Here is a 12,948-nt window from a genome sequence, read left to right as displayed (position 1 = left end):
ATAATCACCCTCCTGGAGACTTTTGCCAACTGACTGCCTACCTCCTCCTGGCCGTTTTGTAGTGGAGTCTGTGCTGGCCCTCCAGTCTGATGAGAGAATTCTTTCCCTCCGATGATGCTAACGCTCGTTTAACTGAGATGACTTTTCCATCAAGTGTCACATCCAGATACGGAGGAGAGAAACAGAATACAGGAGGATTACTAGTGGTTTACAAATCTTGCATTACCGTATATACTCATGGATAAGTTCTCCCACGGATAAGTCGGGACTTGATTTTACCGTATAATTTCTGGTACAGTGGAACCTCGAGATACGAGTTTAATTCATTCCAGCACTGAGCTCGTATAGTGAATTTCTCATATCTAGAACAAACTTCCCCATTGAAAATAATGGAAATCCAGTTAATCCATTCCGCACCCCCAAAAATATCAACATAAAAATTAATTTTCCTAACAAATAACACTGATAAATATTATATACAAGTGGAACCTCGGTTTGCAAGTAACTTGGTTTCCGAGTGTTTTGCAAGACGAGCTAAATTTTTTAATTTTGACTTGATAAAACGAGCGATGTCTTGCAATACAAGTAGTATGGATTCACTTTGTCTGCTGAGCGTCATGTGATCATAACTGAGCTGATGGTTCTTCTCTCTCGTGTGCGTCTCTCTCTCCTTATCTCTCGCCAAGCGCTGCTCTCTCCCTCTCTCCTTATCTCTCTCGCTCGCTCGCGTGCGCGCGCCTCTCTCTGTCTCTCTCTCCTCTTGAGGGCAATCGTCTCCTATTCTCTATCTGCATGTCCTCGATATTTTTGGATATGCTTATACGACAAACTGCTACAGCGAAACAATAAAATCACAAGCGCACAAACGCGTAGATCCTCACGCTACAGGAGAACAAGTAACACTGAGTGAGCTGACAGGCTGGCAGCGTCAGCTTGGGTGAATTCCTGAGTCGAGGTGGATTGGGAAACGCGTCACGCATACGTACAGTCTGGCTCGTGGCTCTTTACGCGAGCCAATTCTCGTATTTAGATCTGAATTTTTTGCTCATACTTTCCTCTTATCTTCAATTTCTCGTATACAGAGGTGATCGTATCTCGAGGTTCCACTATATTTTATAATGTCGGTCGTGTAAGTCGAATGTGGAAAACTCACGCTATTGGTCCAAGAGATTATGATATGCTAATGCCCAGCTGAGAGAGTAACCACGGAGCACACAGCCTTTTTTTTATGTATTGTGCCTACGTGACCACACGGCAATACCCGAACTATTCCGAAGCAACGTTTGCACTGATTTGTGTTTTTTTTTATCTCACACCCTCATACACCTTTATCGTAAGAGCATCCCTTATCTACAATGGCGCGTTCGATCAGAAGAAAATATGACTCTGGTTTTAAATGAAACGTTGTTGAAGTAGTGAAAGAAATTGGTAACTGCGCTCCTGCAACAAAATTCGAAGCATATGAGAAACTGATGTGAGATTGGAGGAAGCAAGAGGATGTAAAAAAAAAAATAAAATTAAGTGTCACATTTTTGAACGGGCATATAAGTCGGTGTCTGATTTTATGATCGATTTTTGGGGTTTCAAAACCCGACTTATACACGAGTATATATGGTACTTATATTTCTGTACCAATGACTAACAAACAGAAATGTGATCTCTTACACATCAAGATTTGACCAAATTCCTTGAATCCTTTAATTATTCTGTGCACTGTAGAGAGTGAAATGTCCTACCAACTAGTCTTTGGGGACATTGTTCTCAGAGTGCTGACGCATCTCTTGGCAGATTGGTGAGCCTCGGCCCATCCTTACTCTTAGACTAGGCCCTTTATGGAGGCTCCTTAGAACTCGACTGTCTCGCCTTCTCTCAGCATTGTTAGTCCTAAACTCCTCCTGTGCACCGACTTCAGAATACAGTAATCCCCCCTCGATCGCGGGGGTTGCGTTCCAGAACCCCCCGCGATAGGTGAAAATCCACAAAGTAGAAACCATATGTTTGTATGGTTATTTTTATATATTTTAAGCCCTTATAAACTCTCCCACACTGTTTATAAATATTCTCCGCACAGTTATACAGTAAATGTATATCTTCAAAAACAGCTTTTCAGGTAAAACGTGGAATATCTTATCTTTATACTGTTCATGTTGGAATAGGAGTCAAAGTAAATTTACAAATCACTTACAGGTATTTTTGGTTTTTATTACCATTTTCTATACTGTCCCGACATATTTAGAATTGAGGCTGTAGTAAAACATTAGCAGGTTTGAGAAATGTTATGTTATGAAAATTACTATTATTAGTATTCCATTCATTAACAAGTTCAATTCTGTATTTTTTTTTTCTAACCTTACCACATAATTTCTGTGGCATTGTTTGTCGTTTCTAAAGTGCCCTGTAAAAGCACACAAACCCCTGCAGCGCAGCTTCTGGCTGCATGTGGAACTTTGCATAGCTTTGTATAACTGTTGCCGCTCGTAGCTGTTTCTACCTGCACAATGTCATTTAAATAATTATTACAATTCGAAGCACTGTGCTCATAGTGCAGTCCAGTATGTTATCATTCTGACTTCTACGTTGATGTCACTCTTCATTTTTTTTTTATGTTTAAAACTGCGTCTGATTGGCCGGGAGAGAGAAAGAAGAATTGGGGTGGGACGCCTTCATGGATTGTCTGTTTTTCTTTTCTGTGTCTCTTCTATGGAGGCTCAGGTACTGTATGTCTAAAGTGTAATGCTATAGTGGATTCAGAATGTCTTCAGACCCCTTCACTTTCTGCACACTTTATTGTATTGTAGATTTAATTTTAAATAGATACATTTGCCCCTTAGGCGGCATGGTGGCGTAGTGGACTTGGGTTTGCTTCCCGGGTCCTCCGTGCACGGACTTTGCATGTTCTCCCCTTGTCTGCTCTGGTTTCCTCCCACAGGTTAGGTGCATTGGTGATCCTAAATTGTCCCTAGTGTGTGTGTGCGTGCCCTGTGGTGGGCTGGCGCCCTGCCCGGTATTTGTTCCTGCCTTGCGCTCTGTATTGGCTCCCGGGATATAACGGGTTGGATAATAACTGACTGACTGACGTTTGCCCCTTAATCTGCACTCAACTACCTGTAGTGACAAAGTGAAAACATGTTTTCAGAAAGGGCTGCAAATTTATTAAAAATCAAAAATTGAAATCTCTCCTTCATTTAAGTATGAGACCCTTCATTCAATACACTCTTAAAAATTCAGGTTCTTTAATGGTACTTTATGGTTCTTTGCTGGGTTGTCTGGTTGAACCCTTGCTTGACAAAGCACCATTTCATTCTGGGATGAGTTCTCCGCATATGAAGTTGGTTGTTTGTGCTTTGAAAAATTTTGTAATATGTAGAAAAAACTGAAATCTTTGATGTACAGTAGGCTGCCTAGCAGGACACTAACAGATTAAGAAAATCGGAATTTAGCCTGTGTTACTGAAAGCAGCCAGAATCCTTTTAAAATCACGAGCCATTGGTATTTCGCAGGGTCGGTTGTGGCTGGGATAAGCAACACGACGTGCAGCTCAGGTGATGGGCTGATAAATACGCTCACGGGACTGAGTATAGCAAATCTCTACTCACATGCTGTTTTTAAAGATAACTTTACTATTTTTCAAGTCAAAGCTGTTTCTGCACAATCATGGTATACATTAGTTTGCCACATGAAATTGCATGCTGGAGTTTAATAATACATTTTAATAATAATTATAATAGTTCTTTACTAGCGCTGCTGCCTCGCGGTTAGAAGACCCCGGTTCACTTCCTGGGCCCTCCCTGCGTGGAGTTTGCATGTTCTCCCCGTGTCTTCGTGGGTTTCCTCCTACAGTCCAAAGACACGCAGGTTAGGTGCATTGGCAATCCTAAATTGTCCCTAGTGTGTGCTTGGTGGGCTCACCGACAAAAGTGCGATAGACATATGAGCCCCAACAAAACCGTGACGGACAAATGAGCGCCGACAAACTCACTAACTGGTTTTCGACAAATGCGCGCCGACAAAATCGCCACGACAAAATCGCGAGAGAGGCCAAGAGAGTGGGACGCGTACGTGCGCATTATGTACACATTATGTGCTAGGTTATAACTGTATTCAAAGATGCTAATTGCACTGAGTTTCGCTCCTCCGGTAGATGTTGGGTCCGCTTTCGATGAACTGAGCGAGAGTAGACCCGACAATCTCCAGAATGTTTATGATTACTGCAGGCCCGGCCTTAGGCATAGGCGAAGTAGGCGACCGCCTAGGGCCCCGGCGTCCGGGGACCCCGGATCGGCGGCGGCCAGGCCCCCAGCCCGCCCCTCCCTTCGCATGTTTAAATCACGTGGGCCAGCGGGGGGCGTGTCCACGTGGGCGGCTGTCTATAAAAGCGGAGCGGTTTGAGTCAAGATCTCTATGGGTCGAATGGGCGAAAAAGGGACGCAAGGTGATGACCTCGTAACGTTACAAGAAAACGTCTCCTTGGTCTAATTTTCACGCATTTCGCAGAGCTTCCAGGGCCCCTGGACCCCCCTTTCGCCTAGGGCCCCATAATACCTAAGACCGGGCCTGATTACTGGGAGGACAATTACGTTGGTCGATTGAGACGCAATCGTATACAAAACGGAATTACCAGCAGTAAGGCAGCCAGCAAGTCTAAATGCACTCAACTATCAATGTCTTGCAGCAATTCTTCCTACATATGCAGGGCGTGATCTTAAGGACTATCTGCGTGCCGTGTCTAATAATATTGACTTCTAAAATAAACATTATTATATATGCTTTAAACTAGTAATTCATATTTAATAAAACTTTCGCGATTTTGTCGGCGCGATTTTGACGCCGCGTTTTAATGGCCGCTATTTTGTCGGCACTCATATGTCTATCGCGCAAATGTTGGGTCACTGCTTGGGTTGTGTGGGTTTGTGTGCCCTGAGGTGGGCTGGCTCCCTGCCCGGGGTTTGTTTCCTGCCTTGTGCCCTGTGTTGGCTGGGTTTGGCTCCAGCAGACCCCCGTGACCCTGTAGTTAGCATATAGCGGGTTGGATAATGGATGGATGGATAGTTCTTTACATTTTTATAGCAGTTTTCTCACTACTCAAAGCACTTTACATAGTGAGTGAATGTGTGGCACCCACCTGGCAGCCATTTTTGTGCCAGTACACTCACCACACATTGGCTTTTACGTGGTGAAGGGGTGAGAGCCGGACCGGCACCACCAGTAAGGCGAATTAGTCATTTGTCTAGGTTGCAGATCACAAGGGGGGTAAAACCCAGCCACACGGGTTAGCTACCAAACATTCATTTGGCGCACTAATAAGCTTGGCCTAGGGTGCAAGATAACTTAGCACTGGCACTGGGTGAGAGATAGCTAATAAGATACAGGGGATGTTTAGTGGGCCAGAATGACAAGGCCATGGTGGGCAGTTTATCCTGCACATCGGGATACACCAAGGAAGGATGTCCAGGGATCTTTAATGACCGCAGAGAGTTAGGACCTCAATTTTACTCCTCATCCAAACGATGATGGCATTTTTACATCACATTTTACAAGTCACTGCACTGCGGCATTGGGATCCATATACACACCACAGGGTAAGCGCCCCCTGCTGGCCTCGCCAACACCTCCTCCAGCAGCAGCCCAACTTTCTCCCTGGTTAGTCTCCTGCTCCAAGTATTGGTCGGGCCCGGACATGCTTACCTGTTCTGTGATATAGCTGATCTTGCATTTCAGAATGGAGTTACTGGGGGTGCCATTGTGAAGAAAAGCCCGAAAATTAACTGCTGTGGAAGATCAGCCTCGGCACAGACAGGCAGACACCAATGGTTCAAAACCCACAACACATTTATTTACACTATACAAATAATCCGTCCCTGCGCCACATACCCTCAAGTCCCGGCTTCTCCAAAGTCCCGTCTTCGCCGCCTCCACTCCTCTCCTCTGAGCTTCATCCTCTTCCAACCGACTCCAGCTGACGACTGGAGGGAGGCAGCCCCTTTTATGTCCACCCGGACGTGCTCCAGGTGGCCTCTGACGAGCTTCCTGGTGTGATGGAAGTGGCGCATGAGCACCCGGAAGCACTCTGGGTGTCCCCAGTAATCCTTCCGCCAGCACCTCTGGGTGTGGCAGAATTGCTGACGTCAAGGGCTTTACAATCGTCCTGGCGCCCCTTGGCGGTGGCCATGGGCCCCTATAGGGCTTTCATGCTCAATTCCCGTGGCCCCCATACAAGCCAAGGCGGCTGCCCTCTCATGGTCCGAGGGAGGTACAGTCCCTCTCCTGGCCTTTCTAGGTGTCTCGGCTGGGCACAGCCCCCAGCTGCCCACCACACTGCATATACGAGGGGGGACCCAAAAATAACCGGAAATATTTTTAAAACGTGTTTAATTTAATTTTCTGTACAAACTACAATTAGTCTCCTTCAAAGTACTCTCCATTGGCAGAAATACACTTATCTAACCGTTTGTTCCACTGTTCGAAACATTTTTTAAATTCGTCTGAAGTAATGCCCATTAATGCTCTGGTCGTTGTTCTACCTCTTCGACGTCAGCAAAACGCTTTCCTTTCAAGTCTTTTTTCATCCGAGGGAACAAAAAGAAATCACACAGAGCTAAATCCGGTGAGTAGGGTGGGTGGTTCAGGGTTGTCATACCGTTTCAATAACAATAGTGTCTGCAACACTTTTCTCAAGAAGAAAACAAAATTTCACTGCCGCACGTTGCTCACGATAATCGGCCATCGTAAAAAAACGACGCTTGCACAAAACTACTTTTACAAAATTCACTGAACACAAGCACAACTTTCCAGACTGATGGCACTTGTCAGACTGACTTGTGAGGAGTGTAACTAGATCGCCCTAGCGGCCCAACCACGTACTACAAGTACCAACCTAACAACAACAAAATTCCGGTTATTTTTGGGTCCCCCCTCGTAGTTATGTGTTAAGCCAAAAATGTCCCTACCACGATTTTGAAGAAATAACTTCAACTTGAAAATTACCAAAGTTACCCTTTGAACATATCGGCCCGTGTTTGAGGGGATGTTATGCAGTGCTGGACATAGAGGGTGTGGTAGAAATCAAACATATCAATTAAAGAAAGAAACTTCTCCTCAGTGGCGTAGGAAGACGGGTGCGGTGGGTGCGGCCCACACCGGGTACCAGCTCTGAGGGGGTGACAAAAAATTGCCGGTTTTGTATTAATGCGCGTTTTTGTTACATAAAATAACATGTCAAATAATTTACATGGGCTTTAACAATCCCTACTTGCAGCAAATTGCGGGTGAACGATGTGACGCTGTAATGATTTAGTATTATTGTGTGGTGCATGGGGGGAGGGGGTTTCCTGTCTCGTTTCTTTTGAACTGTGCTGGTGCTCAAGTAAACAAACAACCGGTCCTGTGACTCATTGTCTCATCCCTGCCACAAATATATCATCGCCCCAAGTCGTTCTGTGCAACAAGATGATATTTTTAACCCGAACATTATAATAATATAGTCAGCGCGAAACGTTTTAGACAGTGGGGTAGGGTATTGTCCGCTCTAGAACCGACCATAAAGTAAATAAGTTTACTTTAGGATCGTTCTACGAGCGAACGGACATTATCTCCCTCCCCATCCCCCTATCTTAAGGCCCCTATATATACAAGCCGGGACACACAACGAAATCACGTGTCCCAATTCTGGTTAATTGGAGATTTGGCGTAATTTTTGGCGACAAATCAGAGGCCAAGAAGGGGCAGTATTGAGAAATTATCATTGCCGTTCTCTTGATTTTGCTCATTATTGCCTTTATTTTACGTCGCCAAGACGGTATTTTTAAACATATTTGTTTCTAATTTTTCTACGCTTCTTCAGTTTTTCCTTGAAATTCATGCAGGAAATCTATGGTAACTTAAACATCCTTCTATATAAAAGCGGTCGGGATTGTCCTTCCGTCCTGTGAGTGCTACGCAGGCGTGGAGTTTCACACACGCCCCGTCCATTTTGCAATGCGATGGGATTTGTAGTTTCGTTTTTCCAGGTAAAAGATGATTTTTTACTCCAGACTGTGCGATATCTTCTTCTTCTTTCTTACTATATAAAAGCGATCCCTCCTAACCCATTAACAGCTGTGTTTGGGGTTCTTCCAGAGGGGTTTAAAGTGGAGAAGGACAAACAAATTGTGATTGCATTCACTACACTGTTGGCACGCAGACTCGTTCTGATAAACTGGAAGAATCCAAACTCTCCTCTTTTAAGTCAGTGGGAAACCGATGTGTTATATTATTTGAAATTGGAAAAAATCAAATACTCAGTTAGAGGATCTTGTCAGACCTTTTTCAAAACATGGCAGGATCTAATCAGTAATATTTTAAAATAAGCTCAAAAAGCACAGAGAATTTATTAATTTAGGTATGTTTACAAGCCTTAAATTTTATGCTGTTTGGCTTGCTCTCTCTCTCAGGGGTGGGGATCGATCTGTTCTTAACATAATTTTTCTTTTTGTAAAATCTTGATTGCTTTGTATGGATTGTAATAAAATTAATAAAAATAAAAAATAAAAAATAATAAAAAAAATAAAAGCGGTCGGGATTGTCCTTCCATCCTGTGCGTGGAAAGCGTAGCGGTATTCCGCTTATCACAGACTTACTACTTGCAGCTTGTGGTACGAAGCGACATGATGTGAGCAGAGCTCTGGTGCTCCCGTTGTTCCCTTGCTTTTGTGCGCGATGCGCTGGAAAAATAGACAAAATGATGTCTCTGGAAATAATTAATGTTGATGGGGTACAAATGCCTCACCGCGTAGTAAATATCAGGGGGGTTCAAAAGGGCGACCTCAATATAGAAAAAAAGTTTAAATTTCATCACAAAAATAACAGAAACTACGAGTATTAAAGTAATACCGCTCAAATGCAATACAGTGATCCCTCGCTATATCGCGCTTCGACTTTCGCGGCTTCACTCTATCGCGGATTTTAAATGTAAGCACATCTAAATATATATCATGGATTTTTCACTGGTTCGCGGATTTCTACGGACAATGGGTCTTTTAATTTATGCTACCCACTTCCTCAGTTGGTTTGCCCAATTGATTTCATACAAGGGACGCTATTGGCGGATGGCTTAGAAGCTACCCAATCAGAGCATGTATTACATATTAACTAAAACTCTTCAATGCTATAAGATATGCATCCCGCGCAGAGCTTGATTGTTTGCTTGTCTCTGCCTCTCTCTCACCCTCTCTGACATTCTCTGCGCCTGACGGAGGGGCTGTGAGCAGAGGTGCTGTTTGCACAGAAGCTGTTTGCCTAGTGGATACGGACGCACCTCTTAAGAAATGCCGCTTTATCGCGGTGCTTACAGAAGCACACTTATTGATTTGAAGGTTTGCTTTAATCTCGATCTCTCTCTCTGACGTTCTCTGCACCTGACGGAGGAGATGTGAGCAGAGGGGCTGTTTGTACAAAGGCTGCTTGCTTAGAAGATACTGACGCTCCTCTAAAAAATGCCGCGGCAAACTTAAAAGCACAAGTATTGATTTTTGATTGTTGCTTTTCTTTGCGAGCGCTCTCTCTCTCTCTGAAATTCTCTGCTCCTGAAGAGAAGAAGATCTATTTGCATTCTTTTAATTGTGAGAAAGAACTGTCATCTCTGCCTTGTCATGGAGCACAGTTTAAACTTTTGACTAAAGGGTGTTATTTCATTTCTAGAGGGCTCTAATAATGTTAACTATGTGGGAGAGTTTATAAGGGCTTAAAATATGTAAAAATAACTACACAGACATATAGTTTCTACTTCGCGGATTTTCATCTATCGCGGGGGGTTCTGGAACGCAACCCCCGCGATCGAGGAGGGATTACTGTATAACCAAATTAATGAGTTTGTATAAAATACCAAATTGATCTACATATTGAATTGCTTTAAGAAGTGGTCAACTTAAAAGTCGGTCGCCTTAAAAGTCGGGTCAGCCTAGTGTGCATAATTTATTGTTCCAATTTCGATGTACTTTTCGAGATGTGATGTTCATAAGACTTCAATAGTGATACCGTTTTTGGCAATTTATTCCTATCTGGCTGCAAATACGTCGCCTGTTTTTTTTATTCATAAAAAATTTTTACAAAATAATTAACATTATGCCCTCTTTACTTAACCAATTGAATAAAAAAATTGCTTTCTCAATAAATTTCATTTTATATTTTGGTGGACATGGGGGTGACAAGTTTAAACTCTGCACCGGGTGCCACCAGACTTTGCTACGCCACTGCTTCTCCTCAACCAGGACAAGTTTGATAAAAAACCTTATCAAGTCAGTAATCAACCAGAACAAAAGTTTATACCTGCATTACCATACTGAGATGAGAGCATCTCTCTGTTACAGCAGAATGAGAAGGGGCAAATATTCTTCGAGTCAAGTCAGGGAGCATGCACTGGTACAGGGCATTGCCATGCCTGCTACATGACAAAACAACTCAGGATCCCAGTTGGCAACCCCCCAGGCAGACACACAGTCCTGTCCCACCCTCCGGAAATTACCCTCTATCTGCCGAAGCCAGGTGTTACGTGGGCGACCCCTTGGCCAGATCCAGCCACTCGGGTCCCCAACAATGAGGATCTTACGAGCCGGATCACCTTCAGGGAAACGTGCCACATGGCCGTAGTGCCGTAACTGACGCTCCCTCGCAATGCAGGTGATGTGCCTCATTCGGGACTCCATGAGCAACACAAAGTCAAACCAATGGTACCCAAGGAGAGATGCAGTACCAAAGGAGTCCAGTCTTTGTCTCAGGTCACTGGATATCGTCCATGTCTCACAACCATATAGCAAGACAGGAAGCACCAGGACTCTAAAGACTTGGACCTTCGTCCTTTTGCAGAGATATCAGGAGCGCCACACACCCCTTACCAGCGACCTCATGACCCCCCATGCTCTCCCAATCCGTCTACTGACTTCATAGGAAGAGTCACCAGAGACATGACTGTCATTGCCAAGGTAAGTAAACCTCTCGATGAGGTCGACACTCTCTCCTCAAACAGACACACTGCTGATGGCCATGCCCAAGAGGTCATTAAAGGTCTGGATTTTGGTTTTTATCAGGACACTCGCAAGCCAAGACACTCAGACTCCTCAGCGCCCCAATCAGAGCCTCCATTGACTCTACGAAGATCACAGCATCGTCAGCAAAGTCAAGATCTGTGAATCTTTCTATTTAATGCTTCCAATTCTCTTTCTTCAAGCTCATCTTTATATGCCCCAAGATTCTTTACCCATTCATTTCTTATTATTCGTCTGTTCCCAACAGTCTTATAGTGTTGCTGATACCGGATGTCTGCCTTTGTGTCCCCTCACATTAGCCTAGTAGACCACTGCCAATAGCATTCTGCGTAGACACAAAGTCATCTTTTCCGTTCCTACTAGTAACGTGTAATAAAAGTACCGGAAGCTGTGCGATTGCAAGGTTTTTGTGATGGAGTTAATACTCATCGTTTGTGAGCGATTATCAAATTTGATGGGAAGGAAATGTTTGATTTTTTTTTTTAATTTAGAATTAAGTGGCTAGTATTGGTGAGCTTTGTTGAGCAGAATGGCCTTGTCTCGTTCAGATTGTTCTCATGTTCCAATGTTCTGTGAAAGGCACTCAAGTGTGGTACATAAGTTACACCTTTCCTAACGTATGACTCTGTTTGTTTTACAAACCCTATACAGGTGGAGATGAGAAGCTGCTTAAAGTCTGGGGGTACAATGAAGGTGAGATCACTCACATCGGGGTAGGCCACAGTGGGAACATCACTGGCCTGAAAATCTGCCCCAACAGCCACTGGATCATTAGCATCAGTGCAGATGGGGCAATCCTGCGGTGGAAGTTTCCACACCATTAGGAAGAATTTCCAAGCATTATTCTGTTTTCCAGTTTATGGAGAGCAAGCTACGGTACTGTTGATCTGTTTGATGTTTTATAAGAAGGACTTGTAAAAGTGTACACTCTGGAAATGCTGTGGAAAGACGCCATAACTAACCCCCCTCTTTACCCTGGGCACTGTGAATCAGGCCACTGAGTGTGACACCCAGATATGGCTGCCTCAGCCCCCCTCTTAAATACACATGGGCACCGCAGGGTTTACAGGACCATCTGAGAAACCCAAAGCTGCCCGTCTGGACCCCTGAAGTTCACGTCTGGGTGAATTAGCTGTAGCATTCATGTTTTGAAGCTTGTTTTAATAAACAGAACTAGATTGTAAGTAATTCTGGTTACAGATTAAGAAATGCAATGCTATCTGGTGGTAAGAAGAGGATTTATTAGCATTTTTTTAAAAGTATGTGGAACTACAACCAACGCTATGCCCTCTCACCTTTGGATGAAAAGGTTCCCTTTTATATCTGCTTCCTGGTAAAGGCTACCCATAATGCAATTCTGCATCAGTGTCTGCAGGTAATGGAGCATCACCTTTGAAATCCATTATCTAATATTTATTGTAAGCTGATGTTGATTTCAATGTGAAATGTGTATTGCAGTTTCTGATGTAACCTGGTGGGGGTGACCGTCATCTGAACCCCCGACTTTTGATGTGACAATCAGAAACTCCATTTGTGAAAAGTAAAAGCCACCTTAAATGTGATTAGATGGGAAACTTCTTTATAAAAATCTATAACTGGATCTCCAATAGAACCTGGTAAGAGTCCTCTTTGTGTCAAGTTTACCGCAGCTTCTCTTGTGGTTAGATGGAGACACTCTCTGTCTAGGATAAGGTTTTAAAAATGTCACCACTATGTACTAAAGTTTGGAAAATTTAAGACAAGTGACTTTTGGTTTGTATCTGTAACTTTTAAAAGGCACTGGATCCAGACCCCTCGAATTCAGGGAGAGGGGAGCCTGCCCTGCAGTCTCAGTCTCTTATGTGTCCTGCTGGAAGCCATCTCACGGGAACGGTTAGGCTAATCTCATGTGACTTAGTGAGGACTCATTTATAGAATTTATATTCCCATC

General features: G+C 43.8%; 1 protein-coding gene across 1 annotated transcript in view; it reads left to right on the top strand.

Moving 5' to 3' along the window:
- The window catches only part of cfap52 (cilia and flagella associated protein 52), a 50,300-nt gene extending 37,675 nt beyond the window's left edge, over positions 1-12,625 (top strand). The window contains exon 14 of the mRNA XM_039740456.1: positions 11,670-12,625. Coding sequence (XP_039596390.1) covers positions 11,670-11,842 — 173 coding nt within the window. The 3' untranslated portion in view covers positions 11,843-12,625. The remainder of the gene's footprint in view (positions 1-11,669) is intronic.
- Positions 12,626-12,948: the final 323 nt, after the last annotated feature.

The sequence above is a fragment of the Polypterus senegalus genome, chromosome 17 (genome assembly GCF_016835505.1).
Source record: "Polypterus senegalus isolate Bchr_013 chromosome 17, ASM1683550v1, whole genome shotgun sequence".
NCBI lineage: Eukaryota > Metazoa > Chordata > Cladistia > Polypteriformes > Polypteridae > Polypterus > Polypterus senegalus.
This window is presented reverse-complemented; position numbering and strand designations above follow the sequence as displayed.